The sequence below is a fragment of the Oreochromis niloticus genome, linkage group LG10 (assembly GCF_001858045.2).
Source record: "Oreochromis niloticus isolate F11D_XX linkage group LG10, O_niloticus_UMD_NMBU, whole genome shotgun sequence".
Taxonomy (NCBI): Eukaryota; Metazoa; Chordata; class Actinopteri; order Cichliformes; family Cichlidae; genus Oreochromis; species Oreochromis niloticus.
In genome coordinates this window covers 30,392,716-30,412,122 of record NC_031975.2, presented here as the reverse complement: position 1 = coordinate 30,412,122, position 19,407 = coordinate 30,392,716, and the positions used below count along the sequence as shown (strand labels likewise).

General features: G+C 41.4%; 1 protein-coding gene across 1 annotated transcript; it reads right to left on the bottom strand.

The window, feature by feature from the left end:
• Window positions 1–4,678: 4,678 nt before the first annotated feature.
• nop16 (NOP16 nucleolar protein homolog (yeast)) lies at window positions 4,679–16,231 on the bottom strand. Its single transcript, XM_003453952.5, has 5 exons — window positions 16,006–16,231; window positions 12,074–12,182; window positions 10,727–10,781; window positions 8,966–9,072; window positions 4,679–6,672 (listed from the first exon to the last, which is right to left on the bottom strand). Exons 1-5 carry the CDS (start codon window positions 16,110–16,112, stop codon window positions 6,529–6,531), a joined length of 522 nt encoding a protein of 173 aa, XP_003454000.1. The 5' UTR covers window positions 16,113–16,231; the 3' UTR covers window positions 4,679–6,528.
• Window positions 16,232–19,407: the final 3,176 nt, after the last annotated feature.

Genomic DNA, 19,407 nt, shown 5'->3' with positions numbered 1-19,407 from the left:
CATACACCTCTGTAGGACTGTAGTCCAAAATCTACCATAGATGTGCAGTTTCACTGCAGTTTTTACTCACGTATTGGACTAACGGACAAGCATGATGTTCTTCAAGGCAACTGCCAGTGACTATCCGGGCAACAGCCTCTAGCACTTCCACTTAGGGCAGCAGTTCTTCCCCATCTTGGAACGGGCAACCATCCTTTGATGGCTGAGAACCATGGTCTCTTTGTCATAACAATACTGATTGTTAGGATAAGGTGGATTAGTCTCTGCTCCTACGTTACCCCCATCTTACCGACATGTTTAACATGCATACTTGGGACCCCATGAATAATTTACCATAAGAAAAAAAATGGCAACACTGAAAAAAAATGCTTATTTTGCTATTAAGTTATAACTTACAAAGTTCTAACTTGTATTAAACTAAACTTTTCTGTAATACAACTTGCAGCTTTTATCCAAAGTATAATCCACGATGTTATTAAAAACCTATTTGCCATCCTGTGATAGTATTCTGGTATCACTTTGTTTTAATGAAACCAATCAGGATTATTTTGACCCCTGAAATTATTGCACAACCAGCCCAGAGACATAATCTCTTCAGCATGTCCTGGATCTGCTCCAGGCCTCCATTACATGCTCGAAGCACCTCACTTAGGAGGAGGTGCCCACGAGGCACCGGGGTCAGATGCTGAACCACTTCAACTGGCTCCTTTTGATGTGGAAGAATAACGGCTCTACTCTGAGCCCCTCTAAAATGACTGAGTCTATTTCTAATCACAGACAACCTTCAGAGGAAACTCATTTCTGCTGCTGATCTTATTCATTCTTTCTCTTTCTTTCGGTCGTGATCATAGGAGAGGGTAGGAACATAGATCAGCCAGTTCATCGACACGTGCTTTTACACTCGGGTCTCTCGCCACCACAACAGACCAGTATAGCGTTTGCATCACTGCCAGGACCACACTAATCTGTCAGTCCATCTCACGCTCCACTCTCCCCAAAATACTAAAACTCTTCCACCTGGGACAGGAACTCATTCCCAACCCAGAGTGTGGACTCCAGCTGTTCCTGGTTGAGAACCATGGCTTCAGACTACAAGGTGCTAACTCTCATCTCAAGTGCTTCACACTTGCAAACAACCCCGGTGCAAGTTTAAGTCAACAGAATCACATCATCTGCATAAAGCAGGAACAAGATCCTGAGACGATCAAACCTTTCAAACTATGGCTGTGCTTAGAAATTCTGTCCATAAATATTATGAGCAGAATCAGTGATAGAGGGTAGACCAAAGCAAGCCAAGCTCTCAAGCCTCTCACTCAGTTTGTACAGGAACCCAAAACAACTATAGCTCAACACTGCACAGTTACAGAACACAGTTTGCCTCATGCTTTGCTCAGGTCATGCATGAGGCAACGCTTCTCGCCAATGACAGGAAGAACAAACAGTTGCTACCTTACCTTCTGTCTTGGTTTCGGCATCGTAGGCAACACCTTGTTCAAACAGATTTTTAAAGCCAAGAGTTGGACAGTCTCATCGATGGTGGAGTTTTCCTCTCCTTTATTGTCCATGATACTGTTTCACACTTTAAATTTGGACCCATGGCAAAAATTTTAATTATTATTCAGGGTCAATGCCTGCTCTTCTCCTCAGCCCAAGCATTGACATGTCACATTTTCATGAGAGAAAAAAGTACTATTTTTAAGTGGAGATCAGATTAGCAAGTCTAACCTTAATGTACAAGGAGATTACTTCTGATTGGATAACTTACAAACTCATCCCGCCTTTCCACACAGCTTAATTAGTTCTGATTGGATCTCGTCTCTCAATATTTTCATGTCGTTTTTATTTGTTTATGAAATTTCAAGTACAGTTTATGACAATTTTGTCCTTGTGCATTACTTCTTATTTAGCTAGTCTTGCTTAAGAAAACCAAGGTCCCTGACAAAGAGTTATTGAGGACCAAACATCTTTTTTAAATTTTTACCCTCAGTTGTAAAAAAGCTGATGGGGTATTGTCATCGCACGATCTGATATCGTCGTGTTGGTGTTGTTCCCAGATCATCATACTAAATGTTGTTCCAGGAGCAACATTGCAAGTGACCAATCAGAATGTTGTGACGTCATACTTTTGCGACTTCGGGAAAAACTGCCGTAAAACAAAAAACTGTACTTAAGCGGCGAGAAACCGCCTCTGTCCGCCGATCAACGGACCCTGACCCTAACCCTTTAATAAACGGTAAGCACAATTGATATTGTCCTTGCAACATTGGAATTTCATAAATGCACAAATGGCTTGGCGCCCAAAAGAATAACGTCACAACATTCTGATTGGTCACTTGCAATGTTGAACCTGGAACATTTTCATGATGATCTGGGAACAACACCAACACGACGATATCAGATCATCCATTGTCGTCACCCTGCCGTGTGGAAAGGCTGGCAGTGTGGACACCTAAGTGTGTGGGCACTGGGCACAGGGTTAATTCTTTTTATCTGTGGTTAATTTGTTTTGATTTCCTAGAAACAACCAATGGTTAAAGAGGATTTAAAGTCATTCAAAGCCATCAAACCTTGTCGCTCGGCTTAAGCAGAGATTAACACCTCATTTACATGAGATTAAAGTACGAGTGGGGAAACATGCAGACAGGCCATAAACATAGACTTGCACTCAGCTTGTAACTACCCTGTTATATCACCCGTTGTATGGAGCTCTGAGATATCCCCTAACAAATATCCTATTTGCTTGCTTAGCCGTGGAAAATGCATTATCACCCTTGCGTCTGCTGACTGAGCAATTCACTGCAAACACAGATAATACAGACCAAAAGTCTCTATAAATGTCCAGACTTGTTTCTTGGGTGAAGTTCCCCAGCCGGCAGAGCAGGACTTTTATGAATTTGCTGAGATGTCACTCTGGCTCAGTTTCACTCTGTTTTCACGGCAGACTGCTACGAGTGTGACTCAGTCAGCATAAAGCCTCACAGCAGGTACGAATGAGTCATAAAACACCCCAAATGACGGATCAATGGCTTGTAAATATACATAACATCTAAAGAATGAAGTGATTTATGAGGGAAAGAAATGCACGTTGGGTGAAACCCAATAATCCTGACTTCCATGAATGTCATTTTAGTACATGACGTAACTTCCAGAAAACTGCATCTGCCAAAACAGTTATATAACAGATACAAGACTGTCCTTGTATGCTAGTGTATATACTGTATGCACAAGAATTAGTATAACTCCAAAAGAAACCCCCCAAACTTAGTAGTCTCATCAAATCCAAATCACAGACTTACTCATATTGATTGCATTTGCTAAGGCCTCAGTCACACAGGCCCAGCAGCCACCATTCCCTAACCAGTCAGCAAGCGGTTGCTGGAAGTTGCTTGCTGTCACTGGTGGTGAGTTGGTTGCAAAGAGTGTGCTCCATCAAAAACTTCCTTAAAATTATGTTAGTCACCCACAGATTGCTGTGGTAGCCCAACAGTCGCCATTTACTCTCTGAGCTGTGATGAAACCGTGAATTTCAAAAGACGCAGTTTTTACTTAGAAGCCAAACAACCTCAGTTTAGTTGCAGAGTGTTTACAGGTAAGTTGCCATCCATGCAATCGGCGAGGTTTGGGGTCTTTCTCACCTGGTGATTTCCAGCAACCACTCGCCAACCAGCGGATGCTGGTTGTTGCAAACCAGGAAAATACAAGTTTTTCCTCAACACACACCGTTTGCCGGAGCATCACTGTACAGGAATATGAAGTAATGTCTTAAACCAAACTTGGTAAAAATAAAAACCAAGGTCCTGATTTTTCATGCTTAACGACTCCGTTAATAATTCACAAGCAGTTGTTTTTATTTATAAACTGAGCAATCACGCCTGACATTCCTTCAGTACAACCTGAGATAAGAAGTTCCTGCCCTCACGCCAAAGATGGTTTTTCTTGGCTGTAAATGATTGACAAGAGCTCAGAAGGTGAAACAGCTGATGAAGAGTTTGTTAACAGACAGTTTAACAGACAGGGTCATGAAAACTCGTCCTGATTTCATAATCTGTTATTTTTTGCTGAACCGAAGGAATCAAGTCAGTTTTATGCATATATACATATATGAACACAAAAAGTAAGTGTTTGATTGATCGATTAGTTCAGAAATGATCACAATAGAAACACTTCAGAGTGACTATGGTTGGATTTGGGATTAATAAACATGAAGTTTGGACAAGAAACCTTTCCTTGTTATGTCTGAGTTATTAGATGTTACAGGAAGGGAAAAGACTTCGATTCATAGGCGTGTGTGGATTGGACAGGACTGATTGGTTAACATAACCTTCATGGTCCAATGAGGATGTGTCCAAGTCATTTTTTTAATCTTGGATTTATTTGGTTTTGTTTCTTATCATGATAATTTGATATTTTGTGGCCGTTTTACCATGAACACTGGGACAGATGTTCAGTGTTCCCACAGCATGAATTTAAGATTTTAAGTGAGGGGTGTCAAACATAAGCCCCGGGGGCAGAAATCGGCCTGGCAAAGACTCCACTGGACAGCTTTAGAATATGAAGGAGTGCATAGATTCTTAATTTTTAACTGTATTTTCATGACATGACTACAGCTTTTCTTATTGATAAAGACCACAATGACACGTTTAACCACCACACTACACCAAGTAAAGGGACATTTCAATTAATAAATAACTAATGCTTTATTTTTTATAACTATAGGACAGTCTGAGGTATGAAGTACAAGAACCTTTTCTGTAACTTTTATCTTTAACACATTTATCTTGTATTTTTGCACATCTGGCCCACGATATAAAACGAGTTCAACACCCTTGATTTAAACTTTCTGTGATTCAGTGACGCACGACTGTAGTTTAAGTTTAAACTGAAACATTTTTGCAACTCTTGGGTTGATTGTCGTGAAGAGCGAGGGGCGGGCTGTGAAACTGAGGGACGCTGAACGTTCATTGGTTAGCCAATGAGTAAATTATTTTACCTTGGTTTATCTGCCTTTTTGAATAATGGAGACCATAATCTACATCATCAGTATCACAATGTAGTCATGAAGACATGAAACTAGAAGCTGAGCCCTTGAACTCGTCAGCAAAGTGTTCACTGAGCTCAGCGGGTCCATCGTCTCAGAGTCGTCGCCCCCTTTTGGTCATTAAAATAATTCCTTTTTGTCTCCTTTTAGCAGACCCATGCTCCTCCAAGCCTTGTAAAATAAAACACTTCACTAGAGCACCAAGCGTAATATAATGGACCCTTTTAAAAGGGATTCATTGAATACAGGCCGATTTGTTAGACCCGCCCCGTCTTCAGAGGAGCTCATGGACACGTGTTTCTCTTACTTTGAAAGGACACCACAACCTGTCTGTTATCACTTATCTCACCTTCACCTCAGGGTCATCGTGTTTGTCCTCACTTCCATCTCCACTGATTAAACTGACGGCTCCTGCAGGTTGTTCAAAGATGGTGAAGCACTTTGAGCGTCCGATTAAAACATGTTTTTAAATTTAAGACTTCATCCTGATTCAGCTTCTGCTGCAAAAACAACCTCAGTAAAAGAGTAAAACCAGACTAATGAGGTTTCTATCTAAACACTCACAGTGACACAAACTGGGCGAACAGTCAAACTTCCTCTGCATTTAAACGTGACTACTATTGGACTCTACTTAAGGAGCTTTGCATGGTTAACAGTTCGAAATAATCCTTATTTGTATCACACAGAGACTCGCTGCAGTCAGTTTCCATCCCTTAAAGAAGAATTGCTTAAAATAGAGCTGTGAAATGTAATTTTCTGTCTTTAAAGCCACGCCGAAAGCAAGATCTGGGTCACGCTTTCACACGGCTTTAACATTTTTGTACTGTTCTCCTCCAAATGAGCGAAAATATTTTTATCTGTTGCTTCTGGTCACATCCAGAAACTCTTTGAGCGTCCTCAACAATCATCCCGACTTTTATTTCTGGCTGAAAAATTCCAGAGGGTTTGGAAACCGCTCACATATTTGTTATTTATCAGTGAAAAGATTCACCGACTTCTTTATTTTAGCATCTCACTTCATATTTGATCCCTGCACAGATCATTCTTGTCTTGTGGTTTGGGACTTTGCGCGGGTTTGCTTGGGAATAAAAACAGAAATCAATTAACACACCATTAAAAATAGATTCATTTTTCATGATTTTACTTGGATGTTTGGGTCCTCCTGTGGTTTATGAGGATAATGGAGGAAAGTGAAATACTTTTATCCCAGAAAGGGAAAAAACCCCACACCTGCTGGATGAGCTTCAAGGGGTTTAAATTATTAAAAATCTCATTTCAGTCATGTTTGACTTTCACAAGAAAGAGCGAATAAATCCTGAAACAAAATGACTCAATTAAAAATACAAAAGAAGAGAGAAATGTCCCAGAAATACAACACGGACGTGTTTCCTCGGCACTCGCCGACAGCTCCAGTATTTTACTGTCTGTCCAAACACTCGACCTAAGTCTGAATGTCCACAGTCCACTTCCTCAGACCCACACCGGATCTTCTACTGGACCATCGGCTCTGGAGCTGCGAGCGAGCTGACGAAGGCCTCGTAGTGCTGCGGGTGGCAGCGTTTATACTCGTTGATTTTCCTCTTGATCTGTTTGGGCGTGTCCTGGTAGTAGTTCTTCTCGTCTCGGGCCATCGCCTGCAGAGCGGGGAAGGAAGGGACAGCAGCGTGAGAGGGCGTTCCTCTGCAAACTTTAACCAGACGTTATTCAGCTAAGTGATGCTTAAACACGGAGGATCGGCTTCAATTAACCAAACAGGTTGGGAAGACTTTGAATTCAGAGCAGATTCAGGCTGAATGCTTTTTACTGTCAGCATCTTGCTCTTCGTTTACAGTGACTGATGGGGTCTTAGTTTAAATAATGAATCCATGCTGTATTAGAAAACAAGTGGTCAGTTCAACTCTCAGCATTTCCCACCACACTCGGTATGGTCACCTGCTACATGCTGATCTTTAATTTTTATTCCTCCATGATCGACCGTGTTCTTATTTTCAAAGTTCAGCTAACCAGCTTGTGCTTTCAGACACCAGCTAACTTGCTGTCCAAGTTGTTTTCAACATCTTTCAGCTTCCTTTCCAGTGAGACTCTCATCCTTTGGACCGAATCCACTCGACTACAGCTGTCGAGTGGATTTCTTCTGCGGAAAATTAACGATCCCCCTAAAAAGACCCTGCAACCAGTGGAGGACTGGTTCATGTGCAGCCCAGCTGAGCCCAGGAAGGTGGAGCTGGAGTCAGTCATTGGATGAAAGACTCAGGGGAGAGGCAGATAAAAGTTTTAAAAGATTCCCCCCTAATGAGAGTCTGTGAAGAACACCTTGTATAAAGTATTGTTAGACAAAGAGCCAGGAGATGACTCCTGTTCTGCACCAGGACTTTTCTTTTTCAGTTTTGTTCATATAGCACCAAATCCCAACAAAATTCCCCTCAACGTGGTTCATACTGTAAGCCAAAGATCCTACAGGAATACAGAGAAAACTCCAACAATACAACAACCACTTAAGCACTTGGTGACAGCAGGAAGGAAAAACTCCCTTTTAACAGGAAGAAACCTCCAGCTGACCCAAGCTCAGAGAGGGGCGGTGTTAGGGGCAATGAGTGTTTCCTACATAATAATTATACCTGGGCGGTGATCAGGTGTAATAACCACCAAGTATATTCAGCACCTGATTTTAAAGTTTCATTTTTAACAAAATGTTTCCATTACATTTTATTTTGAAAGTTCAGTCGTTCCTAGCCAGAGAGGCCTCAGCCGTTCGCATCAGAGACTTCCCTTCAACCTGCTGTCGAGATGATCCTCGATGTCATTCAGCTGACTCTCCACAGAGGATCTCGACTCACAGCTGGACCACAGCTAGTGATGACTGTCAGCACCTACAGCTACAATCCAAGATGGCGGAGTCTGATGGGATCAGTGGGACGAGTGACTTGCAGGAGAGCCAGCTGATCACATCGCTCTGACTGATGAAGTACTCGTCAATTAAAGTATTTCTACAGGTATTTTTAGTGGATTGTTTTTTTCCACTTTATCTGCAGTTATTCCATCTGTTGTTGTGATAATTTGATGGTTGACCTCAGTGTGAATGTTTTTCTGTGTTTTAATTTGTAAAATGTAAAAAAGCATCACTTTAATGGGAGCAGAAGTATAAACTCGGGTCTAAACTGTAGTAAAAACACTTGAATCTGCCTACAAGTTCTCTCAGTGCGAAGCTCCAGCTGACACATTCGGCTCAAAAAGTCAAGGATGGAACATTTCTCCGTGAAGGACGTTTCATTGTATAAAGAAAAATCCACACTCTCACAATATCCCCTCTTATTGACCGACTCCGGCTTGGCAGCGCTCCCGGCGGTGACTCAGTCTCATCTAAAGCAGCTGTTGAAAATCCATTTTAATGAGTCCTTTTTCTAATAAAAGCACGGTTTAAAACTCTGCCACACACTGCTCTGTTTATCCAAGTCACTTCAGGGTTATTCCAAGAATTTAAAAAAACTACAACAACCAATGCCTCTGATCCGACCTCCTCAGAATCAGCTGATTTTTCTGTGCAATAACTGCAGTATATTTAATATTTATCTTCATAACGTGATTATTTTCTGAGTCACAGGCTCATGAAACACAAAGATAACACATGCTCCAGCCTATCTCCCCCTTAAATAAGATAAAGCAGGCCCTGACGTGCTTCGAGGCTGTTACAGGTGCAGATATGGGATGCCTCTTGCAGGGACCATGGGTAATGCACATGAGTAACGGCCATTTGGTCATTGATGTCTCCAAGCAGAAAAACCTGACCTTTTACTGTCAGTACCTGCTCATTTTTGTGAAATTTTCATGAATAACTCATGAAATTGGCTGTAAAATGAAGGATCTGTAATTTACTGTTAAATCCAGAGGACAGTCCCATCACTGTGGTCCAAGCTTGGTCGTTCTTACCTTGTAGTCCTCGTTGTGCTCTCGGATCATGTACTGAACGTATTCGATCAGGTCGGTCGATAACGTCTTGGTGTCTTTCCCGGGGAGGCTGGCCTCCGCCTCCAGCTCTGCTCACACAAACCAAACACGAAGAACAAAAACACTCTTATCAAGTTTAACAGAAAAAAGGTACATTTTCCATCTTAGTCAGCTTTAAGGAGATAAAAACACTGAAGGATATGAAAGGAAAACATGCAAACTGAAATAAGGCTGCCGACACAAAGGAGTGTTTCTGAGCTGCGACCTTGCCACAGGTTGGAAATAAAAACTGAATCTGCAGCTGCTGCTTCTATAACATCACAACAAACACGCTGCGCAGAAGTGAAACGCCGCTTTCATTTTAATTGGTTTAATTAGGCTGCATTCACAGTGTGAGCAACATGAAAAGACTTTTGGAAGTGAAGTGAAGAAGCCTTCATTAAAAAACACTAACATGTCATTCAGCAGCAGCAGCAAAGGAAAACACATCAGTGAGAAAACTGCAGCGGCATCCACAGCCGAGGACAATTTATCCTGACTCCGCCCCTGCTCCAGCGCCACGATAAAGGTCAACTCACCATGCTCTTGTTTTTCCACAGTGTCTGTCCACTCAAAGTGCTTCACACTACAAGTCACATTGTTAACAATGTGCTTTATATTGCAAGGTAAAGACCCCACAACAATACTGAGAAATGCCAACAATCAGAAGACCCCCTATAGCAGAGGTGTCAAACATAAGGCCCGGGGGCCAGGATCCGGCCCAGTGGACGTCTTCGCCCAATGTGAGGCCACAAACTCTCGACATGAAATTTACAGTTGTCCCGTTGATACAGATCTCTCCACAGCCATTCATACTAAAGTAATAAAAAATAGATAAACAATTAAATGGCAGTAAAGATATTTTTTTTCACTATTATGGAAAAATCCACCAATCTGGGCGATGAGCTAAGAGAACTTTTTCTGTAATTTTACAGATTTGCTACCCACCCCGGCTGCCTCGTGGTCAAGTTCACGAGCGAAGGGAGAGCTGAGCCGGACAGACCGGTGTGCGGCTGAAGTGTTTGGGAATATTTGCTGATCCAAGCTAAATCCTACAAGCACAGCCTGGTTGGCATCCATGAGCAGGCTTTAAACGAGCCGTGGTGGGCGGCATCCAGCCAACTCTGAACACAACAAACCCGCCTCGGTCTCTGTGCAGCGGCCGGCTCAGTCGCTTCTGTTGGGCTATGTTAGTGAGGGAGACGAGCGCCGATCTACGTTCCTGCCCTCACACTGTGGGCACAGACTGAAAGGCTTTCTCAGAAAGGTGAATGGACGAGGCCTCAGACTCAGGGTGAAGACGTCAGACCCTCAGACGGAGTCCAGAGTCGGGATGATAACCCTCCACATCTGAATGAGCAGGCCTGGATGCCTCTGCTGAGGTCACCGACCTGTCTGTTGTTCTCTTATTGTCATTTATCAACCTTGGCACATAATCTTACTGCTTCTCCATCGACTTACTGTCTTTATAAGATCACATCTTATTCTCACGTTGATCGGAGCCAGTGAACTAGAAATCATCCCTAAATCATAGAAAGTCTGACAGAAAAACATGCTGACATCATGGACAACTCCTCGCTCCAGATAAAAGAATAATAAATGAATAAATGAGCAGGTGGGATTTAGCTTAGCGTTTGGAAACCACCTGTCACCTGCAGGATGAAGTGAAGCAGACATTCATGTACATGAGGAGGAGACACTCACGCTGTACGATGTAGGGTTTGGTGACGACGCCAGGCTTCTTATCTTCCCTGAGGAGCTGCACGTGTGGAAGAAAAATACAATGAAGGTCATCAGGCAGCCTGTTTGGACTCTGGGTTAATAAACATAATCATCCATCTTCCACCCTAATGCGACGCGATGACAGCTGTGAAATGTGGTTTATCTCGTCTGCGACAACGTTTCAGGAGACAAAACCATTTAAGTGTCCTCGCCGCCGAGCCCGGCGGGAAGACACAAATTCATCATTTAGTCGCCATCACAGGAGAACAAAAAGAAAACGTGTCTGAAGGCTGCTGGAAAACAAAGTGCAGCCCGCAGGCCAGGATTCACTCGGTTTAGGCCCGAGTTGAAACGGCAGCGGTGATTAATTAAAAACACGAGCAGCTGTAAAACATCACCGGGGATACTTTCAGGAGGAAGCATCTCTGTTTCTGTCTGAAACCTGGAGCAATCAAACATCTCAGGCTGAGTGCAGACTTCATAATTAACACTCTGTCGCCCCCTTCAGGCTCAAACTAACATTTGCAGGACGTGAACACAAATACTCTGTAAGTTTAATGTGCTGGTCGTTTTTAACATTACCAGAATTTATAGCAAAAACTTGAGGTCATTCCCTCATTTCAGGTTTTTGCAGTTGCTATAAATATGACTACTTTAATCACTTTCATCTTTAGCTATACACTCACAGACCACTTTATTAGGTACACCTCTTCAGCTGCTTGTTAACACAAATATCTAATCAGCCAATTGTGTGGATATGATCAGGGTGACCTGCTGAAGCATCATAATGAGGCAGGAAGGTGGACGATGTTGGTCTGAGTGTTTCAGAAGATGATTTTCTGCTGTGATTTTCCCACAACCATCTCTACAATTTACAGAGAATGGTCTGAAAAAGAGAAAGTATCCAGTGAGCGGTTTGAAAATGCCTTGTTGATGTCAGAGGTCAGGATAGCCACGGCGCTTTATGCTGATAGGAATGTAACAGGAACTCAAATAACTACTCATTACAGCCAAGGTAGACAGAAGACCATCTCTGAACTGCTTGAAGCAGATGTGCTACAGCGGCAGAAGACCACGCCGGTGCCACTCCTGTCAGCTAAGAACTGAGGCTAATTCACACAGGCTCACCAAAACTGAATGACAGATGATTAGAGAGATTGGACAGAAGACCTGAATAAGATATAAACATTCACAACCAGAGATTATGAATAAATTCATATTTATATTTTGAAACTGACTTTGGATCCTTACTGCATCTAAAACATATTTTTGGAGCAAATTAAGCGCAGCTAAAGAGATCTGAAACCTAAACTGTGTGCAGTTTCTTACCTTCTGCTGTTTTATGGGCAGAGAGCGGTTAGGATCAAAAGCCAGACCCATCTCCTGCAGGTTCCTGGCGACGGACTTGTTATCATCCCACGCATTTCGAATCTGAGATCTGACAACGACAACACGTTAGACATGAGAACAGCTCATCTACTGTAGCCTAGCACGTCACCAAGAGCACAACTTTGTCTGTAGAATCAAGTCTTTAATACACAGGAACACAGTTATTCACCAGATTTATTACTAATCAAATGTTAAAGTTCTTGGGCCACCCCAAGACTTTACTGAAACGTGCAAGAATACATGTAAAGACAACATATAAGACAAAAACAGAGTTTGCACAAGTCTGTCGAGCTTGAAAGTCGATATTTGGCATGAAAACCTTTGTCCTCTAAAACAGCCGTATGCAGCCTGTATTTTCTTTAAGAGTTCTTCAGAAATAGTTCACCAAGCTTTCCAAAGGACATTCAAAGCTTTCTTTTGTTCTGTTCACTTTCAAGATGACCCCACAGTGCTTCAATAATGTTGAGGTCTTGGCTCGGGGGAGGCCAATCCATGACTGATGCTGTTCTTTTATCCAGATATGCTTTTACTGCACTGAGACTGAGATCACTGTCATGCTGACAAATGCAGCCGTTGCCAATCAGATGCTTTCCAGTTGATTTTACGTAGTGGATCAAAATCTAATGGTACTTTTTAACGGTTTTGCCAAGATACCCAGCTCCACTGGCTGAAATGCAGCTCCAAACCACGACAGAGCCTCCAGCGTGTTTTACACATGGCTCCTCTGATGGAGTGATGATGGCGAATAATCACTCCATCAGATCTGCTGCCACTGATTTTCAGTCCAGTTCTTGGATAACTGGCGAACCTCAGCCTAATCTTCCTGTTTCCCTTCGTTAACAATGACTTCCTGACAGCCAGTAAACTGTAGATCCATCTCTCAGGCCCTGTGTCAGGTCTTTGCGGGATTTTTTTCCTTCTCAGCATTTTTAAAGACACCCTGCACACCTGCTGGGATATTTCAGTTTGTGGTTCACATAAAAGTGGACATTTTAGTGGCTGTCACCGTCACTAATGATCATTTCCATCATCCGTCTGTATATCAAACAACTGCATTAAAAACAGCATGTAAGGTTTTAGTGACAGAGGGCCTCTGTACATTCATCCTCTAACATCAAAAAGCTGATTTCATGACAAATATTCAGTTCACAGTCAGATATTTGAGTTAAAAGTATAAAATACTGTCTTTTATGAAGAGTTTAGCCAAAATATGGAATATGGAACCCTCATCACTGATGGGGACGACAAGGAGTACAGAGGACTGACCCAAGACTTTGTGGACTGGTGCCAGCTGAACTACCTCCAGATCAACACCATTAAAACCAAGGAGCTGGTGGTAGACTTCCGCAGGCACAAGCATCCTCCACTGCAATCACTGAACATCCAAGGTATGGACATCGAGGCTGTGGACAGCTACAGGTACCTTGGTGTTCATCTGAACAACAAACTGGACTGGACTCATAACTCAGACGCCCTCTACAGGAAAGGGCAGAGCAGGCTGTACCTGCTGCGGAGACTCAGGTCGTTTGGAGTGGAGGGCCCACTCCTGAAGACCTTCTATGACTCTCTGGTGGCCTCAGCCATCTTTTATGGTGTGGTCTGCTGGGGGGGCAGCATCTCTGCTGGGGACAGGAAGAGACTGAACAGGCTGATCAGAAGGGCCAGGTCTGTTCTAGGATGCCCTCTGGACCCAGTGGAGGTGGTGAGTGACAGGAGAATGGCGGCTAAGCTGTCATCCCTGTTGGACAACATCTCCCACCCCATGCGGGAGACTCTGACAGCACTGAGCAGCTCCTTCAGTGGGAGACTGCGGCACCCACGGTGTGGGACGGAGAGATTTCGCAGGTCTTTCCTCCCCACTGCTGTCAGACTCCACAACAAAGACTTTAACTGATCAAACACACATCCACACATGTGCAATAACACTAAGTGCAATAATCTTTCTGGCATCGTTGTATTTTTACTCAGTTGTATAAAGCATTTGTATTCTATGTGTGTGAAGGTTCTCAGTCATCCAGGTCATCGTAGACTAAGGAGCTTGGAAAGAAAAGCGTCTGGAGTTCTTTGAGTTGCTTGAAGACGTTTCACCTCTCATCCGAGAAGCTTCTTCAGTTCTAAGGGTCAGTGGTGGAGAGTCCCAGATTTAAACCTAGTGGGAGTTTCCCCCCCAAAGGGGGACAAAGGACCCCCTGATGATCCTCTACCTAATCACATGAGCCAAGGTGTGAAAGCAGGTGGGGGTCCTAATCAGCCAGAGTTTCGGGTGAGCTCATTGTGAAACCTGGCCCCACCCTATCATGTGATTTCCTGAGGTCAGATGGCCCAGGATGTGAGTGGGCGTTAAGGCGTCTGGGAAGGATCTCAAAACTGGATTATAGATGGCAGACAGTTGGTGTCGTAAACCACCGCCTCTGTTCAAAGATGGTCGCTCACAGTGGACATAGATGGCCTCTTTCACTCCTCTTTCAAACCATCTGGCTTCTCTGTCCAAAATGTGAACGTTGGCATCCTCGAAAGAGTGACCTTTATCCTTAAGATGCAGATGGACTGCTGAGTCTTGTCCTGTGGAGGTGGCTCTTCTATGTTGTGCCATGCGCTTGTGAAGTGGCTGTTTGGTCTCTCCAATGTAGAGGTCTGGGCATTCCTCGCTGCACTGTACAGCATACACCACGTTGTTCAGTCTGTGTTTTGGAGTTTTGTCTTTCGGGTGAACCAGTTTGTGTCTGAGTGTGTTGCTGGGTCTGAAGTACACTGGGATGTCGTGCTTGGAGAAAACTCTCCTGAGTTTCTCTGATACACCGGCTACATAGGGGATGACAATGTTGTTGCATCTGTCTTTCTTATCCTCCCTCGCTGGTGTCTGATCTTCTTTTCTGTGCATCTTTGCTGACTTTATGAACGCCCAGTTAGGATAACCACAAGCTCATGGCACAACATAGAAGAGCCACCTCCACGGGACAAGACTCAGCAGTTCATCTGCATCTTAAGGTCAAAGGTCACTCTTTTGAGGATGCCAACGTTCACATTTTGGACAGAGAGGACAGATGGTTTGAAAGAGGAGTGAAAGAAGTAATTTATGTCCACTGTGAACAGAGGCGGTGGTTTACGACACCAACTGTCTGCCATCTATAATCCAGTTTTGAGATCCTTCCCAGACGCCTTAACGCCCACTCACATCCTGGGCCATCTGACCTCAGGAAATCACATGATAGGGTGGGGCCAGGTTTCACAATGAGCTCACCCGAAACTCTGGCTGATTAGGACCCCCACCTGCTTTCACACCTTGGCTCATGTGATTAGGTAGAGGATCACCAGGGGGTCCTTTGTCCCCCTTTGGGGGGGAAACTCCCACTAGGTTTAAATCTGGGACTCTCCACCACTGACCCTCAGAACTGAAGAAGCTTCTCGGATGAGAGGTGAAACGTCTTCAAGCAACTTAAAGAACTCCAGACGCTTTTCTTTCCAAGCTCCTTAGTCCATTTGTATTCTATTTTTATCCTATTGTATATTTTATTCTACTGTATATAGTATTTTATTCTATTCTGTACAGTTGTGTACGGTATTTATTCTTATTGTATTCTAATTTTTGCTTCATAACTTTTGCACTGTCCACCTCCTGCTGTGACAAAACAAATTTCCCACGTGTGGGACTAATAAAGGTTATCATATCTTATCTTATTTCTTGAACAAATGGGACCAATCAACTTTAAACAAATGTGAATTAATTCGCTGTAAATCTACTCACTAACGTAAAGAATGTACTCGATCAATCAATTAGTCGACTCTCGGGTCACTGGTATGTTTTGGCTGCAGCTTTAACAACGTGTTTTTGCATCATTCCTACTAATATTAGCACACATGCTAACACTCACTGCTCGATCCTGGGGTTCGACTTCTTCTTGTTCTTCGTCTTCACGTTCTTCCGGTTCCGGTTGTAGTCAAACTTCTTCCTCCGGGCTGACTGCTTGGCTCGCGGCATTTTAGAGATTTTCCTCCGTTTTCAGAGCTGCACACTTTGTGTTGTTCTTACTGTGGCTCAAAAAAATCAGAAAGGGACAGGCAACATGCGGGCAGCAACAGGAAGCACGTGTTTGGTTGGTCCAGGTCACGTGACCACCAAGCCACGCCCCCTCCAACCCAACCGTTTTTTATTAAAAACTTTTTATATTTTTTTCAGAATGTACAGAGTCCACCTGCAAAAAGAAAATAAAGAAATAGAATGAAAAATAATATAGTACAAGAAAAAAAATATTTTAATATTTACAAAATAATGTGACAAAAAATAAAAATATAAATGAAGAAATTATTTTCTCTGATTAAAACAATTGTTTCATAAATCAAGTAACTCAAATAATTTTGCAGGGAAAAACTTAAAAAATAGAAAGTTTTAAGTTTGCTGTATGTTATGCAAAACTGCTGAGATAAATAACAGAGGTGAGTCCAGAAGGGGGGCGTGTGGTTCGAATGGACCCATCCCAACAATGTCACTGGATCAGAGTATTGTTAATCTTACAGTGGATGAGAGCAGGAAGAAGGTACAACCATTCACTCACTTACACACTGTAACATTGTAACATATTCCCATGTTATGCTGTTTTCTTTTACTCTTCTATATGTTGAATATAAATAATGCATCATTCATTTTAAAGCTTTAGTATCTTATCTTGCAGATAAATTGCATTACTAAGCTACCCAACCACAATATACATCATTACAATATCAAAAGCTTCAACATTAAACTGGTATAAACGTCGATCAATCTATAATTTTCATCCATGTCATGTATATGACCGTGAACATGCCATGTGTACTGTATTTATTCTTATTTTATTTTATTCTAATTTTTTGCTTCATAACTTTTGCACTGTCCACTTCCTGCTGTGACAAAACAAATTTCCCACGTGTGGGACTAATAAAGGTTATCTTATCTTATCTTATCTTATCTTATGAATGATTCATTCATGAATACTTTGATTATAAATCAGAATTACAACTTTCTGCTTTTTTGTTGACTGCTAAAAGTCAAAATTCTGTTTTTCCACTTCACAAAACAATCATCCAACACAAACTGATCTTTAAACACGAGCAACATTGTTCAATACACCACCATGTAATAAATCTGTAATAGCATGCAAAAATCAATCATAATAAGTAAATATACAAGCAAAATATTATTTAATATTTCATTATTAAATAAATAAATAGAAATAAATGAATAAAAAACCTATCCATGTTGGAATGTTTTATTCAAAGACACAATGGTAACACATCTGGGTCAGGGTTAACTCTGTTTTTGTTTTTTACCATGTATGCCATTAAATGAATTAAGACTTTGTAACAGTAAGTTAAAGCACTAAAAGCTTATTTATGATCGTTGATATTAATAATTTATCAAACATTTCTTAATAAGGGTGTGGAATTATGCATCATCAAGAGAAAACATTAAAAAAAAATCACAAATAGACTTGGAATCGTAAATATGCTCATTTTTATTTTATTTTTATCCCAATTTTTAAAATTAATATTTGTATTTATTTCATTATGTATTCAAACTCATGACTTAGGGATGTTTATTTTTAAATGAGATGCTGGACATCGTGTATTTCTGAGCTGCTGAGTCAGAGCTGAGAACCTGCAGCTGACGACCGAAACCTCCAGAGGTCAGTGTGATCTAACCTACGCCACACCTACTCAGAGACTCACAGCGCTGAAATCCAGACATCCTCAGAGTCGTCATTATTCATTATTGATCAGATATAAATAAAATCTACACTGCTGATGATCTGAGTTTCTTCTCATAGTTTTCTTTGTGAGAAACAGCAAAGTAGAAATACTAACACAATCCTCCTGAAATCTAATATATACCAGACTTTAGTGCCAGAAGTGAGGAGCAGCCTACAGTCTCTCCTCGAACCCTCGACTCTGTGGCATCCTTTAAAAACCAGTCGCCTGGGTGTTTTGTATTGCTTTACTGGATTCAGGTGTTTATCTCACCATTTTTTAATACATTTGTAAAGCACTTTTTGACATGTCCTCATCTTAAAAAGCATTATATCAATAAACTTTACATATTAATAAAGCAAGTTTACCTGCACACTATTACCACTTAAATTCACAAATAGCTAAATGACATATGATAACAAAGAAACATCAATAAATATATGCCAATAGTACCACAAGCAGTAGGCCTAGTAGTTACAGTAGTAGACACATATTTTCCGTACAGTTCACACAAACACAAACTGTCTTCAATATTACAGGAAACAATAAAAGTTCAGATGACTTATGAAAATTTAAATTTCCCACAGCGGTGGAATTTCAATTCATTCATTGTAAGCCAGAGCTCCTGGAGGCTCTTCTGATTCTAAGAAATGAGTCCAAACCACTGAACTGAATGGTTTAATAAGTAAAAGTAGAAAGAAAAAAACAAAACAACAACAGCAATTTTAGTTATTTTCAATAGAATTTGCACAAATGTTTGCAGTTAAATTGTGTTGAACTTACCTAAATCTTAAATCGTACCTATTCTTTTAACAATTCATTGTTGTATGGTTTGAACAATGAAATGCTTTAGTTTATACATATACATACGTACATATACATATTATAGTATACGGGAAATACAGCTGCCCTTCTGCTTAATGATGCAGCTGATCTTTTTAATAGGGCAACAATTACATTTTAATATCCACAAATCCTTCATAATTAACATTATCTCAATTTATCAAATTTAAAAAAAAAAAGTCCACCTGAGAATCTCAGACTGGCTTAAAAAAATCCATGAGAAAGCAATATTTGTTTACAGTTATGCAAAATGTAGATTCCTGTTGTCATTAGTTTTCTCAAAAATACTTTTGGGATGAAGGTAGAGCTGTTTTTCAACGTTTTCCTGAAATCATATTTGAGAGGCCTTTTAAAGGACTGTTTGAGCTCAGTCCTTCAAATGTTTCTCTACCATTATAGACTGTCAGGAGTGGCGCTCGAGTTAATGACGAATGCTTGAATTCCCTGAAATATTTGGATGTACAATCTGTGACAACCAAATCTGCTGTCAAAGATCACACATCCAAATGTTTCAGGGAATTAAAGCATCATCATCATCATTTATTTATATAGCACTTTAAAAACACACCTGGTAGACCAAAGTGCTGTACAATACCAATATGCACATAGTAATAAATAAAATAAAATAAAATAAAATAAAATAAAAGCATTCATCATTCTACCTCAACTGAAGTCCTCTCCTCAGAGTCCACATTTAAAAAGTACTGAGC

Bases quoted from the DNA above. Each gene is read 5' to 3' on its own strand.
- nop16 (XM_003453952.5), bottom strand. From the start codon at position 16,112: ATGCCGCGAGCCAAGCAGTCAGCCCGGAGGAAGAAGTTTGACTACAAC. The intron at 12,183-16,005 runs GTGAGTGTTAGC...TGTCGTTGTCAG, and splicing joins TCGAACCCCAGGATCGAGCA to ATCTCAGATTCGAAATGCGT. The intron at 6,673-8,965 runs GTAAGAACGACC...CCCGCTCTGCAG, and splicing joins AGCACAACGAGGACTACAAG to GCGATGGCCCGAGACGAGAA.